Below are 27,556 nucleotides of genomic sequence, written 5' to 3'. Positions count from 1 at the left end.
ACTTTCAGCTGATAATCTCTTTCCGGGTCACGAAATGCATGTTGGTCGCTTCGAATATCTGCGCATGCTCGCGACCTGAAATTTTTGTTGTGGTCGTTATAAGTGTTCATAAACTGATTTGTAAACTCATATCAGACAAGACAGATTGATTTGCAAGCTGAGCGCCCACAACCTCACTATATTTATGGTAACTTGTTCAGATTACATGTGAGTATTGCCATTGCATTTTGTTCGGTATACAGGAATCGATATCACGGATCCGTTACTCGGTGATTTAAATGTTCAACCTATGAGGCTATGGCATGCACTGCAGTAACGTTATGAATGGTATCGATACAGTAGCCTCTGACTCTATAGAAATTATTTTCATACAGGAGTTCGCGTCAGCTATCTCGTAAATGTATTTTTATAAATACTAGTGTGCATTATTGTATAATTGTCTATGTAAAATTGCGCTGCAAACAGCTCTAATTTGTCTTTCCATTGGCAACTACTGCCTGCTCAAAAGTTGCTAGGCACAGTGCCAACAAGTTTATGCAAATTTTCTAACTGAAGGTCTGCCTAGTTCCGCTAATACACGTAATATCATAAAAATTATATACCATGCATTGATAACTCATGTCTACGACATGATTTAATAATCAATGATTTTTAGGATCTAATATTAAAGTGAAGCAAAAAAATAATCCTGTGTTGAAAATTTAAAAATGGCTATCTCAGTAAATTCAAATAGTAAGTCTTCATTGTGTATATTGTTATACCAGGTTGTGATTCATCTGATAAAAGGGTATGGTTTCAAAGTCTCAATGAAAGTTTGTTAGATACCATTGTGATACTGCTGAAGATACAGTAGATGAAACTCCTGCTGCATTGAAGTAGAAGATTTGCTAATAGTATATCAAAATACAATTTTTGTGGTGGTGGTGGTGGTGGTGGTGGTGGTGGTGGTGGTGGTGGTGGGGGGGGGGTCACAATGTACTCAAATGAAAACAGAGAAACTGTTACAATAGCTGGTACAGAATTAAGTCACTGACCCACCTCAGCAAGCCATTTGTAAGCAGAGCTATTTTATAGTAGGGTTTTGTGCTTGTTGTTTGTGTCAATAACTCCAGTGTGGATCCTACATGTACATGCATGATCATTAAGAATCTAATTTTTTCCATACAGCCTTTTCAAGTGAACTAAGCCAGACTGAGTGAGTATATGGCTTCGATTTGTTTAGAATCAGATATAAGGTTGGCCCATAGTTCAATATTAAGTGGAACAGTTACAGCCAGTCAAATAACATCTTTCAAAGGCATATCAAAGTCAATATTTCAGGGAGAAGAATAACATTTTTCATGGGAAATACAAATAACGTAGAAAAAATGTTCATATCTAGACTATGCCCCTTTACATAAAGATTAATAGGAATAAAATCCAGTTCTTCATATAATAATCACAATCAATATTGTGTTAATTCTCACAGACTCATTTAGAAGATAAGGAGGTTGAACAGAGTTACCACCATGCCTGGTCCTCCCTACATCACCGATGAAACAGCGTATGATTTACCAGTAAGAGACACACCATCCAAATATGGAGGTGGCTATGATGACGAAGGAAGTAAGTATGGTTAAATCAGTTCTACATTTTTATTGTGCACAAAAAATAGCAATAATGTTGGGATTATGTGTGTATGGGAAGACATGTTATAAGTTTGCATAATTTTCAAGGTTGTTTATAATCGATTCTGCTTGCTTTATTGAACAACAAACTATTAAATAAAACTTCAGAAATCAAACAGCAAGTAAAACTTAGCGTATGATATGATATCACATTGCAATCTAAGTCCAAATCCAAATTTACTTTTGTCAATCTTATAATTGTATTGCATTGTAATATGCGAATCATTTGTTACAATGGTGTATGTGCATTGACTATTTATCAAGTCTGTCAGTACTGTATTCATCATAGTGCCGATGCTGTATTTATGTATTGTTCATTCTACAGTACCAATACAGTATGTGTGCATTGTTCATCCACCATTACTTATCAAGTTATGTGCATTGTTCATTATATCAATACTTATGTGCATTGTTCATTATATCAATACTTATGTGCATTGTTCATTATATCAATACTTATGTGCATTATTCATTATACCCCCCTACTGGATATATGTTTCATTGTTATTGTTATGTTGTAGTTGATGGTGAACACAAGCAAGGGCAGCAAAGAAGAGCTATATCTAAGTTGGGTAGAGATGAGTTGGAAGACAAGTATCTCAGATTATATGAAGAAAACTTGGTGCTAAAGAAACATGCAAGAAAACAAGAAGACAAGATCAAACGGTATGTAAAACTAAGATTACGTATAAGTTATTTTGATGAGTTGGAATACAATTCTCGCTACCTGCAATACAATTCTACACATCACTGTGGGGTCAAATGGAACGAAGTTGTGCGACAACGCGTTCTAATGTCGACAACTACACTTCCGGTTGGCTATGCTAATACACAGGAATGTTTCTTTCCCATTTTCAGTTGTAGACATCTCTTGTAATTTTGCTCTTGAAAGATACTGTACATATTCAAATTTCCCACCTCTATAATTATATGAGCTTAAAACTTGCGTTTATCTTATTTGTTACAAATTAAACTGTTGGGAAGAAACATTCACATGTATTGACATAGGCGACCGGAAGTGTAGGTGTTGACAAATGCAAGCGCGGTCGCGAGACTGCGTTCCATTTGACTCCTTAGCGATGCATAGAATTGTATTGCAGATAGCGAGAATTGAGTATAGTGCAGTAGTGTTTCTGTACAAGTTGATACTTAGTCTGGCAGGTACACCTTGATGGGGCACCCTCACACACATTGGTCAACCCCTCTCACTTCTCTGAGAGAGGAGGCCAGTGAGGGCGGAATGACAAGATGTATCTTACAGTCTATGAGGTACTATATCACTAAAAATCATGTGTATTGGTAAGTTGATAGCAGTACTCAATGCAAGTGTACTAAAGGTAGAAATAAGCTTTACTGGCGTTTTCCTTTTAATTTGCAAACATTGAGTGTTATGACAAAATGGTGACTACAAGTGTCTTTAAAATGCACATTTTGCCTCTTACCTCCAAAAATTTATGGCAAACTTATCATATTTTCTTGTGGTTTTATGTAGAATGGCAACTAAGCTGTTACGTCTTGTGAATGATAAGAAGAAAGCCCATCACCTTGACGTTGGTGGCAAAGTGAGAGATGTGGAAACTGAGGAAATGTTAGAAGATATGCATGGTAAAATCAGAGAACTTGAAAAACAAAATGAACAACTGAAAAACAAGGTACAGTATCTAGTCAATACTCAGTGTTTTCAAACTCAGCAACTTTCTGTTCTGGGCAAAGTTGTTTATATTTGTTTTAACTTCAGATGTAAAGCTAGATTTGACAGCCCACTTAAGTTAGTCAAGAAAGAGATAATATGAAATCTAGTGTAATGATCACCATCTTGTGGAGTCATATGTTACTTACTGATACATTGTTGCTAGCGATATCATTATAAATTCCCCTGAGAGGACATTTGCATAATACAATTGGCTCAGTCCACCTGTGTGTCTGTCTGTCTGTCTATGTGTCTGATGATCGCTCTGATCACAAACATCTATATCACTGCTATAATTTGTTCTTTTCTCTACAGCTGATGGTAACCAAGCAACAACTTGTAACACAGGGCAAGCGAAATGATCCATACACATATGTACATTCCAGGGTTGACACAGTAAGTATATTCATTTTTGATTATGTATATTGATTGATTTTATTTGGAATTGCGCCATGTGATTTTTTCATACAGTTGAATACACACATAAACACAACCACACACTTCTACAGAATTACATTCAGATTTGAGAATATGTAACAGAGCTATGTTGCAAGTTATACCTGTATAGTAGTTGGATTGATAATAACCATTTCATCTTCTTTGACCATAGGGAAGAGGTCCCAAACCACCACCACAATCAGACAGACTGAAGAAAGGATTGAGAGTGCAGGGAGAAGGTGCTAAGTAAGTCTGATGTTTGATGAATTCAACAAATTACAACCCATAACACCAAAGTAAAGCATTTTCTGTTTGTACCACAATCATTTATAGCATTCATATCAAGTGTAAAAGTATACTGTTTCATTTGCTAATTGACTACATTAGAAAAGCCAAAGGGTATGGTTCACACTACTATATGTGTAACTCAAATGGATTGTAAACTGCTTAGCATGTAGAAATCACCAAATTGCTGTCACTATGAACTTTACATATCACATATACAAGTATACGATGATTGGTTATCCTAGTACTTTCTTCCTTATGTCTCTAGGTCTGCCACCCCCTGTTCACCATATTCACATGATAACTGTTTATGTTACTTTCTTACTGTATCTCTAGGTCTGCCACCCCCTGTTCACACCAAATCATGTGATAACAGTTTAACCTACTGTTATCCTACTGTCTTCATTATCATGTATCACTAGGTCTGCCACCCCATGTTCACCATAATCACATGATAACTGTTTATCTTACTGTCTTACTGTATTCTAGGTCTGCCACCCCCCGTGCATTCAGAAATGATGTCTTGCCCAGATACGGACACAGTTTACTGGAAGAAGCCAGAGCTGAAAACAAACAGCTGTAAGTGTTTGACTGCAGATTTCTGACTTCATATACTCCTGGCATAGATCTGTTAACCCAATCTTGTAAATACCAACTTTTTCACATTACTATAATTTTGTATTGTCTTTTCAGAGATGACTACATCCGACAACTACAAGACCAGATACAAATCATGGAACACGATACTGATATGATGAAAGAACAGGTATTGTTTAGATTACAAATCAATCTCAACATTTTATCATAGAACACAAATAGACAATAAATAATGCAGTGTTCTCACCAAGTTTTCATCCTCAGCAGGACTCATTTACATGATAATATATTCATGTTTTATGCAAATGAGTTTCAATTGTTTCAGAAATTGACTGCTGTCTATTTAACACTCATATTTCTACAGATGGATGTACGCAACAGGGAACATGATGATGAGTTGCTACGGTTACGAGAACAGATGTCAGCAGGTCAGAGGTAAGGCAATACTCTGTAACGCTATAGAAATTAATGTATAGCTGTTTATTTCATAATGATACAATTGTTGATAATGTAAGAAGTAGTTTCAAAAAAAAAACTGAGCCTTCACAATTTTCACACTGTGTCACTACAGTACAAATGAATTACTTACATGTAATATAACATACATCACAATGGAAAATCTGTTCGTTGTCAACAAATGTTGGCTATGAGTGAGTTCGTTCTGACATTGTGCTTTACTTTGGTAACAATGAAATAAGATTGTACCTTTGACTAGTGTTCGAGTTAACCTGAGTTTGTTCCAACAGAGTTTGACTGTAAATTATGTATCAGAAAATATGTGACTGACCTCAGATGACATCATACAGCTGAGATTATCTATCATTGAAATAAGTCAATAAAAAGCCATACCTGGACCTGCAATACCATGTTTTCTTTATATTGACCCTCTCTCTACCAGAGGGGTATTTATTTATTTGCACACAAAGTGATAGAAGATGGGCAAACTAGAATTTAAGATCATCATGTTGGGAGAGATATTATACATTCTAAGAATGAAATCAAACAAATTTACACTTCATAGAGTGTGCAAAGCACTCATTGAAGAACAAGTGATCGAATAATTGGTCTGTAAGACAGATACAAACCCATAAGACTAGGGGGTCTTTATTGTTACTGTGACTTCTAATATAACCTACAAGTACTACAGCGTTCTGCTTCTGTGTAATTATGTAGAATAAACTTACTTTTTAGCTCATCTTGTAAAATGTAATCGTTGGTGACATAGTGATCCTGTTTCATTATCCAGTAGCCTTATATATGTCTAGGGTGATAAATGTGTGAACGCTATCAGTAAAGTATTGACTAGTTTTTTTCTCTTTTCCTATGCATGATTTTCCTTCCTATAGACACAAGGCACAGTAAGTTAGCGTTCCTTCCTACATGTCCTTGTCTACTTGTGATGTGCTGTACACATACAGTACATGTTTCGCTTTTGTGCAGTGTGATGTTTCTGTACAGTGTTATGTTCCTGTACAGTGTGTGATGTTCCTGTATTGAGTGTTACGTTCCCAGTACACAGTGTGTTGATTCCTCTGTCACTGCATGCCTAGATTGATGTACAAAATCCCATGTCCCTGTCGCAAATGAAGTTGTCGTACAAAATGCTATGCCCCTGTTCCACCGTGTGTTGATACCTCTGTCACTCCATGACTAGATCTACAAAATACTATGCCCCTGTACACAGAGTGATAATTCCTATGTCACTGCATGGTAAAACAAAATTCTGTTAAAGTCCCTGAACACTCACATGACAATTACCCTGTCACAAGTGAAGTTGAACAAAATACTTCATCTCTATACACTTTGTGTTGATTCCTCAGTCACTGCATGGCTACATAGATCTACATGTCCAAAATCCCACATCCCTTTACACTGAGTGATAATTACCCAGCCACAACCAAAGTTGTACGAAATGCAATGCCCCTGTACACCGTGTGTAGATTCCTCTGTCACTGCATGGCTAGTTGGCTGTACAAATTCCACGTAATAATTACCCTGTCACAACCAAAGATGTACAAAATGCTATGCCCCTGTACACCGTGTGTGGAGTCCGCTGTCACTGCATGTCAAGACAAAGTTCTAAGTCCCTGTACACTGAGTGATAATTACAAGCAACATTGTTGCAAGGATTGCTGCACCCTGGTACACCGTGTGTTTCTTCCCATCACTCAATCCTCACAGGTTTAGATGAATTTATTCAAACATAATGTGTAATTACTAGATACTCTGTTCACGTACAATTATAGTGTACTTTACAATAAACAGATTTCAAAATTTAGACACAACCCAAAGCCAAACTGTATGTACAATTGGTATGCATGCACCTAGTATAGTAGAGACTTAGATTTGCACATGTAGCAGAGACAGACAGATTGGCTTAGTTTTGTAAAAAAAAGAATCATCTAAATCTTGTGTTTTAGTTCCTGTTACCCAAGTACCCACCATTCTTGTTGTATTGTTTATGTTTCATGTTTACATACAATTGTACATGCATGATCTACATGTAATGCTTGCATCTTGAATGAAACCATATTTGTCAAGTTTCAAGACTGAAGACAGAAATCTGTTATCTCATTTCATTTCAAATTGTTGATTACCTTCTCAATGTTTATTAGTTCATAGGATATATAAGACTTAACTACAGTTCTGAACTTATAGGTAACAGAATTTGGACTGCAGAATGAGAAACAGTTTTCTTTGTCTTGGTCTTTTGGCTTAGGGCTTTGTATGTTGTCATGTTGTATGTATGTATGTAACTGTATGTTAATGTTTTTATGTACCTTCAGTAGTTTTGACTATGTAGAATACCAACGTCTTAATCTCAGGTAATACCATGGTACTGAGAATAATTGCACCGAGTTAGTTTTATGTCACAGTGTGACTTGGTGAGCACAATATCCACTGTGCTGGTTTCATGTCACAGTGTGACTTGGTGAGCACAATATCCACTGTGCTGGTTTCATGTCATAATGTGACTTGGTGAGCACAATATCCACTGTGCTGGTTTCATGTCACAGTGTGACTTGGTGAGCACAATATCCACTGTGCTGGTTTCATGTCATAATGTGACTTGGTGAGCACATTATTCCACTGTGCTGGGTTCATGTCATGATGTGACTTAGTGAGCACAATATACACTGTGCTGGTTTCATGTCACAGTGTGACTTGGTGAGCACATATTCCACTGTGCTGGTTTCATGTCACAGTGTGACTTGGTGAGCACAATATCCACTGTGCTGGTTTCATGTCATAATGTGACTTGGTGAGCACATTATTCCACTGTGCTGGGTTCATGTCATGATGTGACTTATTGAGCACATTATTGACTGTGCTGGTTTTATGTCACAGTGTGACTTGGTGAGCACAATATACACTGTGCTGGTTTCATGTCATAATGTCGCTTGGTGAGCACATTATCCACTGTGCTGGTTTCATGTCATAATGTGACCTGGTGAGCACATTATCGACTGTGCTGGTTTCATGCCATAATGTGACTTGGTGAGCACAATATCCACTGTGCTGGTTTTATGTCACTGACTTTGTTAGCCTATTTTGGACTGTGCTGTTACTGTAATAGAAAACACTACTTGTTTTGATTGCTAAATTACTTGGTGGTCTCATAATTTATCAATTATGCTGGTTTTCATGGTACTAGTATATGGTAATTTAATGAGCGCATAATGTGAGTTGGTGAGCACTTTTGGTTAATATTTTGTTTAGTACATACCACATTATATTGTATGTGGTACAGTGCTGCTTAGTTCACAATGTATAGTTTGAAGTATATCACCAGCATAATCAACTTAACCCATGCAAATACTGATTAAGTTGTAAATGGGTTTTGAATGATGGCAAACCAGAGATACCTTTTTTCACTTATAACTGCCGACATCAGATCATGGATGAACGGAACCTGTTACAAAAAGGGAAAGTAAACAACTGAATTGGATTAATAACTTGACACAACATGTTGGAACAACAGAGACTTGTATTACATATCATAGTTTGATAAGAACAGTTTTATGGTCTATGTATGTGTACATGAAATGCCAGGGGAACTGAAAATTTGCGTAAAGTGGCCATAAAACTGTTCATATCAAATGATGGAATGTAATACAAGTCTCTATATTTCCAACATGATGTGCCAAGTGTTATTAATCCAATTCAGTTGTTTACTTTCCCTGTTTGTAACAGGTTCTGTTTGTCCATGGTCTGATGTCTGTAGTTGTAATCTGCATCGAATGTTTACATAAAAACTAACATTATGAAATCATTGCATGTGTTTGTTGACTATCGGTATAGATACAACTAATGTCAGTGTTTATGCAGTACCCACTAATTATAACCCCAGCGTTGATTACCAGTGATGTGATATGATGTGATTTGTTTTCTACCTAAGGTCTAATATACAAGAGAATGTAGAGTTGATTAGACTACAGAGAGAACTAAAAGAGAAATCTACTAAATTGACTGGAATGGAAGCTCAGTACCAAAGTCTGGAAGATGTAAGTATTGATGGAGATTAATCAATTTATTAGCCTTGATGGGAACTGTCTAGAGAGACTATGTATATTAATGGATTCCGTCTGTCTGTCTGTCTGTCTGTCTGTCTGTCTGCCTCTCCATCCATCTGTCTGTCTGTCTGCCTCTCTGTGTGTGTGTGTGTGTGTGTGTGTGTGTGTGTGTGTGTGTGTGTGTGTGTGTGTGTGTGTGTGTATGTGTGTAATTACAGTAAAAAAAGTATTTCACCTGAACAGAGTGCCATCTAACAGAAGTCTTATATTAGTAACATTGCTTCATTTAATTGACTGTCTTGACAAAAATATTTCCAACATTTCTACATTTCCTCATCTGGCTAAATCTAACTAAGATTTCTACTACACGTTCTTTGTGTGTATATCATTATCCTACCTGATTACCAAGACAGAGTGCCACCAATCTATTTTTAAAGTGACAATCTTCTAAGATAATGACATTCCGCACAATGAAAATAGCAAGATCTGTAACTATTTGTATAGCTAGACCACGAACTGTACCAATATCACTAAGATGTATCAATCCAGACATCGTGAATTAAATGTAACAATATTGTACGGTAATTTAATTGTTGAGCCAAGTAGCCCTCTGTTACACTTACAGCAAGTAATATAGTAGTGAGATTGTCATTGAGTCAGGCTACATTCTGTTACTGATAACATTGTTTACATTATAAAGTACATGTTTCCTCACCCATTTTTAGGTTCAGAATATTGTGTCTATGTTACTTATATATTGGTAGGTCACAGGTCAAATATCATCTTAGCTTTCCATGAGAACTGATTTGTATGGAGTTTATCTTGAATGATATGACTTTATATGTTTGCTTTATTCAGAACCTGAGGACAGTGAAAGGAAGCCATGATGCTGTGTTGATTGAAATGGATAAACTAAACAGACAACTACAGATGGAACAAAACAGATCTATGGGTTTACAGAGTGAATTGAAGAGTGGAACTATCACACAGAGACAACTCATTGAGGTATATATAATCATAATGTTATGATATGTTATGTTATGTTATGTTATTTTGTTATGTTGTTATGTTATGGTGTATGTTATGTTATGCTATGTTATGTTATACAGATAGCCATTTCCTGCCATATATTGCCACCATGTTGCTGTGTACCAACACTTTGTTGCTATGTGGTATTACTGTGTTGCTGTTCTGCCACTATGTTGCCATGTGCTAATATTGAGTTGCTATGTGCCAATACTGACAATCAACTGCCCCATCAGTTTAAGTTGCAATGTCTGGAGAGAAAATATAAATGTAACAAAAGTTTATTGTTTTTAAAAGTAAGTTATCAAAATACTCTCTCAAATGATACAAATTTATTTCTGCTACAGTTTCAGGAAAGAATTGCTGATTTGGATAGAGAGAAGGAAATCCTGAAAGAGGCTAATGAAAAACTGCTGAACAGGTAAGTTGATGAAATGAATAGTAAATGGCCAGATCTATAAAGGACAACTTGTCTGACAGAGCGATAGAACAAGTTGGTCCAATGTAGTCCTTATGTCTGCACTGATTCCGATATATAAAGGTAACTCTAATGTGAGAACCTTGGATCAAAATGTAGCCCTTCGTAGGGTACAAAAGTTGTCGAGCTCTGCAGAACCGGTGATGTAGATACATGTTTTCATGAGATTGAATGAACTTGGTATTAATCCCATATTTTTTGTTCAAATGTGTTCAACTGTGCTTGTGCATGGTATAATTTAACTTTTTGACAGAAATTATGGGTTTTAATACAGTGTTTTGTTTGAAATGTTTGTTTTACAGTGCATTTGATGCAGAGAGAGAACGACAGTACAGAGCCAATGATAAACAGTTGAAATTGCAGATAGCACAACTAGAGGCCACTCTGAAAGGAGATCTGAATGACAAAAATACCATTCTGGATAAACTGACAGATGAAAGAGGTAAATTGTATTGGATATTCATCAATTGCATGATGTTATATAACTAATAATATGTGAACTATGCACTAGGCAGAGTTCAAGTTCACAGGCAAAATCGTATGAATTCTTAACTAACATCAGAATATTAACTGTCCTTTATATTGTTCTCTAGACCGCCCCCCCCCCCCCTTAAAAAAAAAATAATAATTTAAAAAAAATTTAAAAAGATCAAAAAAATAAATAAAAAATAAAAATTGTGAATGAATTTTGTCATGAAAAATTAAATAGTAAGAAAATTGTTCACACTTGGGCAGATCAGTGAACTATGAGAGAATTTTGACAATGGATATGTCTTTATGTGACTACCTGATACTTCTAGATAATGTATATCACTTAGCTGTCACCTTTTTCTCTTGTTGTGGTGTGTGGCATAATACCATCACAGCTAACAGAATGACCTTAATCACTTAGTGATGGTATTTTATGTACATATATGCAATGTACAACAAAAATAGGTATGTGAAATTCACAAAGTTCTTCCCAAGTCATCTTTCAGTCGTAGTTCAACTCATTGCCTCTTTACTTTTACTTCTTGTCTTTTCATCACCATAGACACCAGAGAGAAGCTGGAGAAGGAACACAGGGAGATACAAATCCGGTACTATTCCACAAAACAACAGTTGGATGAGCTACAGGAAAAGATGAAATTCTTCACCAAGGAAAGTGCTGTCGACTTCCAGGAATTAGAGGAAGCATTGATCTTAGTCAAGGTATAAATGATGAAAAAAAAAAATTCATCAGACTTTTCGTTTATCTTGGGCACCTCACATACACCTCACATGTATGTGACAAGTCTTGTAAAACTAGTTACAAAGTAGGTAGCTGGAATATCCTGGTGTATGATATTCAGTTCAATTTTGCCACTATGGATTTACACATACTTAAATATGATAAATTTGACAGTAAAATACTATGAACCATTGTAAGCATTATTTTTCATAATTTCCTTCTTTTTTTTTTATCTCAGAAACGAAAGGAGAAGGGAAGTCAAGAACTAGAGTTCTTAGAGAAAGTGGATGAAGAATTGAACAAGGGTAAGAATACAATGCTATGACACATAAATTTACTTTTTGTAAGATAGTGGGGAGTTTTAGTTCTGACAAGCTAAGACTTACACCAACTATTACTGTTTTTGTTGCATTTTGCATTTTGATATGAAAATCAGTGTGTTTTTCTACTTGAATCTCTGAGGGGGCATGTGTTAAGCATTGCCATAGAGTGGCTAATGGTTTTATAGCAATGGTATGTTGTAGATAATTTGAAATCAGTGAGAGTGGTGATGCATCTTTCCTTAGATCGAACCATTGTTTCATAGCTGGTCAGAATGGTAGTGTACCGGTAATATAATATCCATTGTTTCTGCAATTGCAAATTAAATCCACTGCCAGAGTTTGAATTGTAAATTACAACATACACTTTCAGAAGAATTCATCATGTATGAGCCTATGAGTATATAATGCTCTAAACCCCTGAGTAATAATGGTATTGCCCAACAAATATTAGCATATGCGTTCAATCAAATGCATTGGGCTCTTGCTGTAAGCATGGATTTACTGGCACATACCATTATTACCTAGGTAAGTATTTTGTTTATCACATTTTAATACATTATTTTTTGCATTTCAACAGATCTGAAGCAACAAATTGTAGGGTTACAAGCAGAACACGCTGAAACTGTTGAAGAGTTAGAGAAAACTAGAAATATGCTGATATTACAACATAAGATAAACCGAGATTATCAACAGGAAGTAGAGAGTGCTACACAACGGTTGGAGGACTACAAGAAGGAATATGACACTAAATTAGAAGAATATGCCCAGTTATTGGACATCAGAGCTGCTAGAATCAAGGTAGGGTTATAAATACACCTTCAGTATAGATAAAAATAAGTACTGTGGAATACTTACTACTGCTGGGAATATATTTTAGCTTTTTGTACACTATTAAAAATTCATTCCAGTGTACTATATTACAAGTTGTCAGCAAAACATGAATATTATTTATGTAGATGTCATTTCACATCCTTTTTGTGATAAACATGTTTTTTTTGACTTTTCAGAAATTGGAACATCAACTCAGAGATGTGGCCTATGGTACCAAACAGATCAAGATGAAAGATTTCATTGATGAGGTAAATGTGGGAAAATATGCTGATTTTTAGTATTAACCCAGAATAGTACAAGTCAGGGTAGAGAGTAAAATCTACCTGAGTTTACAAAGTTTTTTATTGGTTTGAAAATCTATAAATGCTTTACAAGATTGCTACTCTCTGTTACCTGGGTTCCAAAAACCTTAGCAAAAAGTACAGTAAATAATTATGATTTGCTCAAAGTGAACCCTATCACGAATTGTTGGCTGCAGTTTTAAAAGTTTACCGAACCTTTCATTTTGACAATAAATCTGACATTTTAGACACATTTTCCTTTCTCATTACAGCATGATGATCAATATGATGAGATTGATGAAAGTATAAAACTGGAGAGAGGACAGAATGTATTTGAGATCCATGTCAAACAGGTAAAACATACAGTTTTTGTCATTTCTGATATCAGATGGTATTCACTGGCAGTTTGATACCATATTTAGACATATATGTACATATATGGGCATTTATTGTAGAGATGACCATATATGGACATTGTGGTGATAAACCATATTATGGACATGTTATGATGATTAACCATATATGGACATATTGTAGTGATAAACCATATATGGACATGTTATAATGATTAACCATATATGGACATATTGTAGTGATAAACCATATTATGGACATGTTATGATGATTAACCGTATATGGACATGTTGCGGTGATAAACCATATTATGGACATGTTATAATGATTAATCATATATGGACATATTGTAGTGATAAACCATATATGGACATGTTATGATGATTAACCATATATGGACATGTTGTGGTGATAAACCATACATGGACATACAGTAAAGATTAAAACAAATGACTTCATTATAATATTTATAGCAGCAAAGTGAATAAATGCACTTGAAGGTGTACTAGCTGCAACTGGATTATTTTGTTTGAACCGTTTTCTTAGATATAATTGACATGCTTGTAAATACAGTACACCCTGAACTGTATTGAATCCCCTGTGGAGATACATATTTGTGTAGCAGTACACATAGTATGGTGCAATAAATCCAATTAAATTGATTTTCAGGTCCTCACCCTAAAATCAACATGCCCCAATACAATCATGAATTTAACCTGTGTTACTGTACTACACATATGGATAAAATGGACCTCTAATTACAATGTAAAATGTACAATGTGTAATTACTGATATTTTAACAATTTTCAGTGTATATATTGTTGGTTGTCTGATCAAAAAGAAATTATCCCAGTTACAGCTAGTACAGGTTTGATACTGATATTCACATTGTATTTACTTTTAACAGATCAACTATAGTCGAGAAGCCCTCAAAGAAATGGGAGACAATGAACCATCGTCGTTTGTGACCTATGAATTCTTTGAATTTGAAGTTCAGTCTACCCCTGTTGTCAAGGGAGACAAGTAAGTTGCATTTAGAAAAAATGATATATTTTATAAATTAACTATTTTTTGGTGCTTCCAGAATAGTCACTGACATTAAGATCATAGAGAAAGTAAATTTGCATTAATCAAACTATACTGTAGAGTAATTTAATATTCATTTCACCACTCAAATCAACATATATACAATACTAGATGTTTTTTATTTGAGAATTTATTCAGATTTAAAAAAAAAGGCAATATCATAATTTGGACTATGCAACTATCTTCCTTATCTTGTCAGCAAAAAAAATTGTGATTATTCTCCATAATTTTGTTACTCTGTGAGTAGCAAAATTATTATGATTAACATAAACCTAGGATCCAGAAACATTCATTCTCACAGCTTTGATATATATCTTTGTGTTGTCTATATTTACAGGCCAGGCTTTGAATTCACATCACAGTACATTGTGACAGTGGATGACTTCTTCCTACATCATCTAATGAAGGAATCAACAACGTTAGAAATCCACCAAGCCTTAGGTACTGAGTACAAAACTGTAGCTGCCTGTCAGTTGAAGTTCAGAGATCTGTTAGAGAAACCACACGGTAGACTCCATGGCACAGGTCAACTTACAGGTATGTAGCTGTTTTCCCAATATGTATATATATATATATAACAGGTTGTCTCATTGGTACTATGGAAGACATTAACATTTCTTATATGAGTTTGAACCAATCATGGACATTGTCTTAGAGTTGCCGTTTTTACATCAAATTATGTGTATGTAAAGATACATATTTTTTTTAGCACCTTACATAATGAATTTTAGGACCAACTTAAAACTGCAGTGAGCACAATGGCCTTATATATATAATTTCTTCAGCACCCTTGGGAGTATACAGTCCATCGCTGCCTAGGAAAAAAACATAGCAACCTCTGTCCTACCAGGTCTCCATTTATACAGCTAGGTTGACTGAAGTACGTTGATGGTTCAAGGACTTGTGCAGGCTGTCTGTCTGTCTGTCTGTCTGTCTGTCTGTCTGTCTGTCTGTCTGTCTGTCTGTCTGTGTCATCATTATCTCAAAAATGCTTGCTCCAGTATTCTTCACAGTAACCGCTAGAGCTGATGAGTTTTTAGAGTGAAATCCGGCAATATTTATAACTTGCATGGTGTGTAAGGTGACACAATGATTGGTTTGAAACTTACATAAAGGTATCACTTTGCGTTACAGGAGTTGATGGTCGTCATATTGGTACAAACTTTGGGATTGTGGAGTACTGGGTGAGACTCAGAGTACCTATGGACCAGGCGTTGAGATTATTCAGGGTAGGTCTTATCTGTTGCTGTTGTAATGTTAGAACCACAGCAGCTTGGTCTCAACAACTTATTTGTTTTGATTATAGGAGAGAATTAAAGCCCTGGGGATACATGAGACCGTATCAAAAAACAAAAGAATCATAAAAAATCAACCACTGGGGGCACTGTTCAGCACTAACATTTTGGCCAGAATCAACAGCAGCTAGGTTTGGTCTGACAGTAATGTTAACACAATAACTTACTTGTTTTGATTACAGGAGAGAATTAAAGCCCTCGGATACATGACAGCTAACTCTAAAGCTACACAGGAGGCACTGAAAGCACTGGAAACACAGGAAGATGTATCAAGAAGAGATAAATCTATGAATGAACTCGTAATGAAGATTGTCAGAGCTAAGAATGTGCAGGCCAGAAGAACAGGTATGTTTTAGACAGAATGTAATACAACACCAGCAAAGAGGGTATAGTGTTTGCTATGAAGATGTAGAACAAATGCAACAATCTTATTGTCAGCACTGTAAAAGTTCAGGAGAGACTTTCACTAACATTTTAACTAAAAATGATGTATGGTTGGCTTGGTTGCACAAATTCCTGACACGTATGAATGCTGCAGTAGATATAGGCTGTCAGTGGTGGTTGAGTGGTCAATCACTTGCCTCGTACCACTGCCGTCAGGGTTCAAGCCCTACTCTGGGTTTCATTATACATTTGCAATGCTGTAAGTAAGAAGAGTGTCGTACTGAACAACGCATGTTTTCCCTGGGCACTCTGGTTTCTTACTGCAGGCTAACTCAGAACACTCAACCTGTTACAATGGTAGGCCTGTTGGATTTTTTGTGAATAAAACAAAGATAAAATAAACCATCTTACTGGTGATATACAATGGTGTAAATTTCTGAAACAGCTAAAGCTGCAATTAAAAAAATGATGTGTGCATTGCAATACATGTGCTTCATAGTACTGTGTAGGAGGTACTGTAAACAAAGATGATGTTACTTAATGATGTTGTTGTTGTTGTTATTTACAGATGTTCAACCAAGTCCATACTGTGTGTATCGGTTCTTTGACTTTAATGACCATGACACTGTTATCATACCAAATAGTAACAACCCAGAGTTCAACGACAGTAAACTCTACCCTGTACCTGTCAATGTTGACCTGGACAGGTATCTTAGGACTGAGGTAATTTTACCAAGAAGAATATGTCATTCTCTGATTATTAGAATTATTAGAATAATAAAAGTGTGTATAGTTTAGCCACTAGGAGGTGCTGTTTGGAATCAGTGTTTTGATAGGATTGAGGTATTAAAATATTGGCAAACAACCACTATGATTATACACTATATATGGGTCATTAGAAAGACAAAAGAATGTCTAGTTCTGCCACTAGGAGTGCTCTTCAAAAGTAGCATACATTTGTTCTTCTAACATTTGTCACAGTGCTAACTGCCTACCAATCAGATAGACAATGTTTTGTGTGTATGTTACAGTGCAATTGATGTCAACCAATAAGATACATTGATGTAGTCTATACGGTGTAGAATCTGTCCACCAATCAGGTTTCATGACTCATAACCAATACCTTCATATAAATATATATTCTTGTGTTTTTTCACAGAGCATTTCTGTCTATGTATTTGATGACACTGACCCAGAAGAAACAGCATATCTTGGTGTTGCCAAGGTACCATTGATTAGTTTGGCACATGACAAGGCCATCAAAGGAACATTTGACCTGAAAATGGTAAATATAGCCAATGAAAAAATTTGATTAGAAAACCCTTTTTATGGATATAGCAATTTACCATATTGTCAGTAAACAAGACATGTGATTATGGGTAGCTAATTCAGATAGTGTTTATTTTAAGGCCTACCAGTTGGTAAAATCTACCTGCATTCCCTAATCATTTTACTACTCTTAGAGCTCTCATACAATTTTTTTTTTAAAGTATGGTTAGGAGGTAAAATCTACCTGTATTCTCTAGGTATTTTATCAAGATTCCCACTAACATTCTAACAAAACTGAAAGTGTGGAAATGTATCAAATTTTCATAAGATTTCCTCATTTTTGTTACCAGGGTTACCAGACCTTAACAAAAAAAAACGTGACAGAAAGTAGGCATCTCATAGCTATTACCTCATCAGCAATTAACTTCAGTCCATTATATCAGATTTTCTCTATAACATGGATTGCCATGACAACCAAGTAGTGACTTTGTAAATGCAACTATTTGTTCTGCTCCAAAGGGATAAAACTTATTGTTTGTATGATGTTATTATTTAGTCTACAGGTGAAAGTAATGGTACAATAGACATACAGTTGAAATGGCAGTATAGTTACATGCCACCAAAGGCTGGTCCTGCACCGGCACCTGCAGCTACAAAACCAGAAAAGGTAATTATTACACCATGTGCTTTCTATAATTGCATGTCTGTCTGTCTGTCTGTCTGTCTGTCTGTCTGTCTGTCTGTCTGTGTCTGTACTGTCTGTACTGTCTCTGTCTGTCAGCATATTTTTGTGCATGTCTGCTTGTTTGTGTCTGTGCCTGTTTGCCTGTCTGTCTACATGTATGTATGCATCTGTGTGTGTGTGTGTGTGTGTATGTATGTATGTATGTATGTATGTATGTATGTATGTATGTATGTATGTATGTATGTATGTATGTATGTATGTATGTATGTGTATGTGTGTATGTGTGTGTGTGTGTGTGTGTGTGTGTGTGTGTGTGTGTGTGTATTTGAATGTGTAGGTTTGTGACCAGGTATATCTCTGACATGCATACACCAATTTCATTCAAATAAGGAACAAAGGTTACATACCAAGTAGACATCTGCATGCACCTTATTTTCACAAACTTGTTTGAATTTATGTTACCACATAACAAGTGGTTTATTTGTCGAAGGTTGTCTCTGTCACAATAAGTACAGTGTGTAATTATTACTGTATGTTTGTTGATTTCCCAGGAAGCAATAGCTGCCGCTACAACTCCAATCAAGTCCGCTATTCGTAAACCAGCAATGCAGACACCGGTCAAAGGTCATGTCAAGGTCGATCCTGTGGCTACATCTACACCCCTTGCTGTACCAGCTGATAAACCTGTCAGAGAACAGAGAAGAAGAAAAGTACTAGAACCTGAACTCAAGAAGGTAGGATATCTGATATCATATTTAGCTATTCTATGTAATGTGCTGTCTAGCTAATATTGATTGATTGATTGGAGGTACAGTGGTAGAGAAAGTAGTTACAGTGGAAGAAAAAGAATTACCGGTGGTGTAGAGAAAAGGTTTCAGTGTAGAGAAAGTAGTTCAGTGGAAGAAAAAGAATTAGCGTACAGAAAAGTTTACAGTAGTAGAGAAAAGGTTACAGTGGTAGAGAAAAGGTTACAGTGGTAGAGAAAAGGTCACAGTGGTAGAGAAAAGGTTACAGTGGTAGAGAAAAGGTCACAGTGGTAGAGAAAAGGTCACAGTGGTAGAGAAAAGGTTACAGTGTAGACCATTTAGTTCAGTGGAAGAAAAAGAATTAGCGTAGAGAAAAGGTTACAGTGGTAGAGAAAAGGTTACAGTGGTAGAGAAAGGTTACAGTGGTAGAGAAAAGGTTACAGTGGTAGAGAAAAGGTCACAGTGGTAGAGAAAAGGTTACAGTGGTAGAGAAAAGGTTAGTGTAGAGAAAAGGTTACAGTGTGGAGAAAGAGTTTCTTCTATTATAGTAGAAATAGATGGGTAACAGTATAGTATAACATAAATAATTACAATATATTTATAGGTTTGTCCAAATATATATTTTGTAGCCTTGATGGCTGAAATCACACAATTATAATATTCTGTTTTTATGTATTTATAGGAGAGAGAATCCAGACATGCTGAACCTCGTAGCTTGACACAGGTAATAATATTTAATTTGTTTATCTCATTTGACGTTATGGGCCATTACTCAAAAGACCTATTGCAATCACATGAGCTTGACACAAATACAAGTTCTATATCATTCTAATTTTTGCATATTTGTAATGATCTTTTGCATTATAACAAGCCTTCTATAGAAAATGATATAGCATGAAATTATATGTGATTTCCACAAAAAATAATTTTTGTATTGTTCTCTTTCGTTGTAACTATGGTAACCAGCAATCAATATCTGAGAGTACCATGCATGTAGCGACGCCTACTATTGAAGAAACAAATTCAGAAATGTCATCAGCTCCAGAAGACAGACGTACGGACAGTGATGATGATACAATAACAGAACAGGAACCTAAGGTCAGTTTTTTAGTCCTCTATTTTTGACAATTGTAATTTAACCTCCATGTGGCTGTAAATCTTAAAAAGAGAGGTGTTGTGATTTGTGATATCTGTGTGTATGTGCCCGTTGCGTGTGTGTATGTGTGTGTGTGTGTTTGTGTGTATGCATGTGCATTGTGTCTACATGTGTGCAAGAGTGCACATGCACATGTATATACATGTGTGTGTGCATGTGCATTGTGTCAACACGTGCACGTGTGTGTGCCTGTGTGTGTGTCTGTCTGTGTGTGTGTGTGTGTGTGTGTGTGTGTGTGTGTGTGTGTGTGTGTGTGTGTGTGTGTGTGTGCGTGTGTACATTAGTACATACATTCGAGAAGTCATTGCCAACTTGCAGTTACTTTGGTATACCTTAAAATCCATGCACATTGTTTAAGGTGTGCTTAGTCTAAAATGGTAGACAGTTGTGAAATTTTACGACATACTTCATGACGTAACTTTGCTGACACATATGACTTGGGAGTACCTGATAATTGTTATTGTTTACTTGTTGTTTGTACAGCCTGGAGAAGACACTATGTTTGAAGAAGAACGGAATGATTATGATGAGGATGATGATATAGATGGTGGTAAGTTGCCATAACAACAATTCATTGGGGGGGAGGGAGGGGTGCATTCAAAATGCCAAAATTTCATTTGATGATGCTTAACATTGAGAACAAAATAGTCTACAAATTTTACCAATATTGTACATTTCAAAATGGCCACCCAAACATAGGGCAGATAATAGATTGAAGATTTCCTTGAAAACAAAATGGTGGACAACCAAATTTTTTGAATTTTTTCAACGAGACAAGGAACAAGCTTTCATATGACACAGTTTTAGGTGATGCAAGCTCCTTCAATTTTCATATAAATTAATTACAGAGGTGTATTCGTCTTTTTGATGTGGCTGATGAGAAGTAGTGCTATGGTTATTAGACAAATCAGAAATTATTATAACCAATGGTGTTTCATAGAAAATGTGGCCCTTCTGGTGATTCTGCTCACTTTGAAAGCAACCATTGGTCACATAGTGCTTGGAGTAAGAGGTACTGTCATCCTCGACTTTTGTTTGGCAACCTTTTGAGATCTGGGCCCTACTACAAGACTATAGAAAACACAGAAATCACAATATATATGACCAGTAGATGAGTTCATTTCGTTTATTCTGTTGTCATAGAAACTGACACCAGCATTCAAGAAGAAGTGGATGTACCTGTTGGTACTGGTGATACAGAAGATGGACAAGACACTGGGGATGAGATACGTACTGATGAAGAATTGGAATCACAAGACGATAGTGAGAGCGTTGTCATGACACCAGCAGCAAATAGACCTGCCTCTACTATTGCTGTAAGTATTTCACTTACTTTGTGTACAGAGATGTCAAGGTTACTATTTACTTGTTTTTCCCAAATTGTAGATTTTGTGTACAAAGAGGATTAACATCACATTGCCATACATAAAATTATGTAACTGTTGGTTGACTCATAAAAACTTTTCTAAATTTGCGTACAATGTCTGAATTTGCATATGATGTCTGAATTTGCATACAATGTCTGAATTTGCATGCGATGTCTAAATTTGCATACAATGTCTAAATTTGCATACAATGTCTAAATTTGCATACAATGTCTGAATTTGCATACAAGTCTAAATTTGCACACAATGTCTGAATTTGCATACAAAACTAGCTAAATTTACATACCGGTCTAATTTCTGTCAAGTTTAGATATACATGTACCTTCACTCACCTGACAGAATTTGACACACATTTGATAGTCTGTGGACAAATTGTAGATTTTGTGTAGAAATAGGATTGACATCACATTGCCATACATAAAATTATGTAACTGTTGGTTGACGCATAAAACTTTCGCTAACAATTAGTGGATTTTGGATCTTCTGGAAAGCCAGACAGTTATCTAATCTGATTTTAATGGAGATTTCTAGAAATGTACACCAAGCAATGGCCAAAGGACTCCAGCAGTGTGTGACTGCCCTCTAAGTCAATTTGAACTAAAGCATGATTCCTACTGGTGCACCAAGACTCTGCTATTTCATACAAGAAGTCCCCAATTTTAATCATATTGACTCACAACACCAAAAATCTGGCTATCATTAGAGGGCGCACTCCACCCCAGTAACTATTGTGTCTGATATGCTAACACACAAGAGTAGTAAAAGTATAGTTTGCATGCATACCACATTGTCAGTAGAACATATGATTACTAGCTGGTGATCTTTAGATATAAAGGAAAAATTTCTTTGCTTGTTTTTTTTCAGAATGAAAATGTTGTTACCGTGACGATATTTTCACTCGTTCTTGATGAGGATAGTTCAGTGATGCAAGACAACAAGATAGAAAGACTATATGTGGAATATAGATTCCTTGGAGTTGAACCACAAGAATTAGAGACTCCATTCTCATTACCTAAACCTAAACAGAATCAGGCCATCTATTTCAATTTTAAGAAGTGTAAGTATCATGTATATCCTATATATCATGTTTTGATGAAGTAAACCAGATATAACTCTGTGTGTTTGTGTGTCTGTGTCTGTGTCTGTGTCTGTGTATGCATGTCTGTCTATCTATCTGTCTGTCTATCTGTATGTATGACTGTCTGTCTGTCTGTCTGTCTGTATGTATGTATGTATGTATGTATGCATGCATGCATGCATCTATATGTATGTATGTATGTATCTATCTATCTTTCCGTCCCTTTGTCCATCTGTCTATCTATCTATCTATCTATCGATCTATCTATCTATCTATCGATCTATCTATCTATCTATCTATCTCTATCTATCTATCTATCTATCTATCTATCTATCTATCTATCTATCTATCTATCTATCGATCGATCTATGCATAAATAAGCAGCTTCAATATTTACTTAGTGAGGGTAAATTTAACATTATGTTGAATTCTATCAACAGTGTTCCACATTGATCCAGACAATAATAAGCTAAGAAGAGATTATCTAGCCAGCATGTTATTACCAGAGGATCCTACCGAGGGAAAGTAAGTCAATGTTGTCATAGCAACCCAACCTAAGTCTTGTTTCTGATCATGTAATGTGCCAAGTAAAAACTGGAATAGATGTTACAATTGAAAAACCCGTTGTGTAAGAAGCATTTGTTATGGAGTCTCTTTCTATATGATTTCTGTAGTTCAAATACTTGATCAGGAAATGTGCAGAACAGATGATACGCCAACAATACAAATCAGTTTTAAGTTAGGGAGCCTTACCCTATTTGCATCCCAAAACTAGTTCTAAATTCTACTCCCTAGCATGAACAAAAAGTGTATCAATTGTACATTTTGATTCACTGTTCTACATTCTTACCACTTGGTCCTTTTGCCTGTTTAAACTTTGTACAGCAATTTGTCAAACCTTTAAATATTTTTGACTGGTTTGTTTTGTAGGATTCGCTTTACAGTGGTGAGTGAGCCACCTGAAGACCATCAAAGTCTGGATTGTGAGGATGTAGGGTATGCCTATGTAGATGTTAAACAGATACTACAAGATGGCAAGGATGTCATTGAACAAGATATTGATGGTAAGTATAGGGTGGTAGGGAGGGGTAGGGTGGTAGGAATGAACTGGGAGGGGTACGGTGATAGGGGTGAACAAGGAGGGGTAGAGTGGTAGGAATGAACTGAGAGGAGTAGTGTGATAGGGTTGAACTGGGAGGGGTATGGTGGTAGGGGTGAACTGGGAGGGGTACGGAGGTAGGAATGAACTGGGAGGGGTATGGTGGTAGGGGTGAACTGGGAGGGGTACGGTGGTAGGAATGAACTGGGAGGGGTACGGTGATAGGGGTGAACAAGGAGGGGTAGAGTGGTAGAAATGAACTGAGAGGGGTAGTGTGGTAGGGATGAACTGGGAGGGGTAGTGTGGTAGGGATGAACTGGGAGGGGTAGTGTGGTAGGAATGAACTGAGAGGGGTAGAGTGGTAGGGATGAACGGGGAGGGGTAGTGTGGTAGGAATGAACTGAGAGGGGTAGAGTGGTAGGGATGAACGGGGAGGGGTAGTGTGGTAGGGATGAACTGAGAGGGGTAGAGTGGTAGGGATGAACGGGGAGGGGTAGTGTGGTAGGGTTGAACTGGGAGGGGTAGTGTGGTAGGGATGAACGGGGAGGGGTAGACATTTCTGAAATAAGTGTGATGTGGTTTGAACAAGAAATGACCTATGATTTCAATCAGGGTTGTCAATATATTTGAACACCATAGAATTCATAAATGTACATGGCTACTGAATTACTACCTTTTACTGCACTTTCACTATTCTTGATAATTTTTCTCTGTAACACTATTCAAATATTTTCTTTCATTTTAGTTTATGATGCTGATGATGATGCAATCATTGGTACACTGAACGTAACAACAGAATGTCTGGCTGCTCTTCAAGCCGTTGAAAAAGAACTACCAGCTCCAGGAGATGTCATTGAATAAAGCTACTGTATACAGTTATTACAATAATCACAGACTGAGATGATATAGTCTTTGCAAGAAGATTTCATAATTTGGCCAGCACTATGAGTTTACTTTTTATTTTAGTTGTCTATGAATAGAATGTTAAGGATGTACATGTCTGATTAATATCACATAAATGTTGGGGGCTGTGTCTTTAAATGTAGAAGACTTGTTTGTGTAACTTCAGCTCAGCTGTTATATCTCCATAGTAAATACTGATGATGTCTATTGCTGTCATGACAACATAACAGATCAAGTACTTTGATATTTCCTGAGATTGATGCTTTCAAAACAACTGCTAATGTTGGGGGCTATGTCTTTGAACATAGAAGACTTGTTTGTGTAACTTCAACTCAGCTGTTAATGATCTACTTAGGCATACCATGGAAGTAGAACCTTCCATGGGCATACTGATAATGTCAATTGCTGACTACTTAACGTTGTCATGACAACCAAATGAGAACTTTGATAATTTCCTGAGATTGTAATGCTTTCAAAACAACTTCTAAAAACACACACACACACACACGCACGCACACATACAAAACTTGCACAAAATATTTTATTTTCTGTCCCTATTTATTTGTCATTTGAAACTAAAACTAAGAATTCAATTATGTACTTAGATATTTAATTCACCATCAACAGTGGCAGTAAATTACTTAAATTACTTTGTGTAATGTTTTGTAGTTTTTTGTTGAATGTTTAAAACTTGAAAGTAGCAGGAAAAAGTTCAAATGAGATAACAGTGCAATGAATATTTAAACCAGCGATATATTTGATTATGTAATTGAGAATTTGTGATTGATGTTATGATTTTGTTATTAGACTATATAATGTAGTAAATATTCTTGCCCGCGAAGATCAATAGCTGCAGCCTTGAAAATTATCATATTTTTATTGTCATATTTTTATTGACCTATTTACATAACAATAGTCAGTATTGTTATGTAGATTAATGTTGCTTTTAAAATGGTAACATTTTGGGACTGGTGGTCTTGAAAATCACCGGTTATGTCCACTCAATGGTTTCTGTTAAAAGTATATCATGAGCTATTTATTTTGGCTGTGTTGACTGGCTATGGAGAAATTACTTAGTAAATTAATATAACGTGCAGTACTTGGCAGCTAATATTTCTAGATATGTGATGTAAGATAGCAACAATGTAAATATCAGATGGTAGAAACAAGGTATCAGATGACATGGGCATCATATCAGATGGGAGAAATGTAATATCAGGTGGTAGAAACAAGATATCAGGTGTTAGAAGCAGGTTATCAGATGATATGGGCATCATATCAGATGGGAGAAATGTAATATCAGGTGGTAGAAACAAGATATCAGATGTTAGAAACATATCAGATGGTAGAGGCAGGATATCGGATGATATATGTATGATATCATATGGTATAAACATAATATCAGATGGTACACACATACAGATGGTGACAACATAATATCAAATGGTAGATGTAAGATATCAGAGATGGTAGATATAATGTCAGATGGTAGAGACACAATATCAAATGATATGGACATCATATCAGATGGGGGTTACATAATATCAGATGGTAGAGACATAATATCAAATGATATGGACATCATATCAGATAGAGACATGACACTACCTAGTCTAGACATGATGTTATCTATTAGGTAATTCATACATCTGTACCAATATTTACTCATTGTCCTGTCAACTACACATCTACAACACAGACTTACATACTGTATCTAACTAATATTTATCAACACCATCCAGAATAAAACATGATAATTGACTTGAAAAATGATTGTATAAATGAAGATGTTGATGATTATAGATACTTTTCAGATTGAGTACAATGAGTAATTAACCTTGAACATTGGAAATTATTATAACTTGAGAACTATTTTGTATAAATATGCTTTGTAAAACCAACCCACTGCAGTCTTTTCTAGAATCTGATGTAAATACAGAAAACTTGAACTATGATTTGTATATCTCTAAATTCACTTTGGAAATAAATCAAAATGTATAAAGTTTGCCATTACACACTTCAGTGTCTTTGTGTTATTTATCACATCATTAAAAGTGCTATAGTATGTAACTGAGATCCTATCTTCAACTGATGTAAGTGTGACAGTAAAATATAGTTAATACTTTGGAACAGTAAATGTATGAAGTTGAGGAAAGAAAACTGACACGGTAGTAGGAGTTAAACATAGCTAGCTCTCCTGAATTGAAGTCAGAGTGCTCTGACCAGCTGAGCCAGCATGTCAACAGGTAGATTCTGTACATTCGTCCTGCTGTGTGGCCATACCCTGGATGTGTACCTCACTGTATACATGGCTGGTTAGAAGCCAAATTATTCACAATTGTCATCACTTTCTCCAGCTATACAAAGCCTGCCAAGAATTCCAGTTCTTTGACAAAGAATTGATAAACTTAGACTCTGGCAAATCAATCACTCAATCCAAAGAATTGATAAATCATAACTTTATTGCATCATCAGGATCTTATCTAGCAATCATTACTTTTTTTATAGTTGTCAGTCACTAGTTGTCAATAATTACATTGGTAAGACATTGCACTAAAATGTGAAAATCATGATACAAGAACCAATATTCAAATGGGCATGACTACGTATGTACGTACGTACGTACGTACGTACCATACATACATACATACATACATACATACATACATACATACATACATACATACATACATACATACATACATACATACAGATACATCCTCACAAAATGCACTAGCAATCTCTTTCTCACACACACTGACACATACAAACACAC

The 27,556-nt window shown here is 35.9% G+C and overlaps 1 protein-coding gene across 1 annotated transcript; it reads left to right on the top strand.

The window, feature by feature from the left end:
* The first annotated feature begins 93 nt into the window (after nucleotides 1–93).
* LOC144447081 (protein fantom-like) lies at nucleotides 94–26,741 on the top strand. The gene is made up of 34 exons (XM_078136986.1): nucleotides 94–207; nucleotides 1,469–1,605; nucleotides 2,189–2,333; nucleotides 3,160–3,319; nucleotides 3,673–3,753; nucleotides 3,968–4,041; nucleotides 4,570–4,659; nucleotides 4,774–4,846; nucleotides 5,042–5,112; nucleotides 9,077–9,182; nucleotides 10,050–10,196; nucleotides 10,565–10,638; nucleotides 10,998–11,137; nucleotides 11,729–11,886; nucleotides 12,144–12,210; nucleotides 12,806–13,026; nucleotides 13,236–13,307; nucleotides 13,613–13,693; nucleotides 14,602–14,717; nucleotides 15,118–15,317; nucleotides 15,915–16,009; nucleotides 16,258–16,420; nucleotides 17,028–17,182; nucleotides 17,619–17,744; nucleotides 18,285–18,395; nucleotides 18,965–19,147; nucleotides 19,842–19,883; nucleotides 20,126–20,257; nucleotides 20,799–20,865; nucleotides 21,459–21,631; nucleotides 22,565–22,757; nucleotides 23,219–23,303; nucleotides 23,709–23,842; nucleotides 24,623–26,741. The coding sequence occupies exons 2-34, from the start codon at nucleotides 1,509–1,511 to the stop codon at nucleotides 24,736–24,738; spliced, it is 3,948 nt and encodes a 1,315-aa protein (XP_077993112.1). The 5' UTR covers nucleotides 94–207; nucleotides 1,469–1,508; the 3' UTR covers nucleotides 24,739–26,741.
* Nucleotides 26,742–27,556: the final 815 nt, after the last annotated feature.

Source organism: Glandiceps talaboti, chromosome 16, assembly GCF_964340395.1.
Source record: "Glandiceps talaboti chromosome 16, keGlaTala1.1, whole genome shotgun sequence".
NCBI lineage: Eukaryota > Metazoa > Hemichordata > Enteropneusta > Spengelidae > Glandiceps > Glandiceps talaboti.
This window is presented reverse-complemented; position numbering and strand designations above follow the sequence as displayed.

What these genes read in the sequence shown, in the direction of transcription:
- LOC144447081 (XM_078136986.1), top strand. Translation starts at nt 1,509, where the DNA reads ATGCCTGGTCCTCCCTACATCACCGATGAAACAGCGTATGATTTACCA. An exon ending in AATGAAAAACTGCTGAACAG is followed by an intron (nt 10,639 to 10,997) that starts GTAAGTTGATGA and finishes TTTGTTTTACAG; the next exon opens with TGCATTTGATGCAGAGAGAG. An exon ending in TGAAAGATTTCATTGATGAG is followed by an intron (nt 13,308 to 13,612) that starts GTAAATGTGGGA and finishes TTCTCATTACAG; the next exon opens with CATGATGATCAATATGATGA.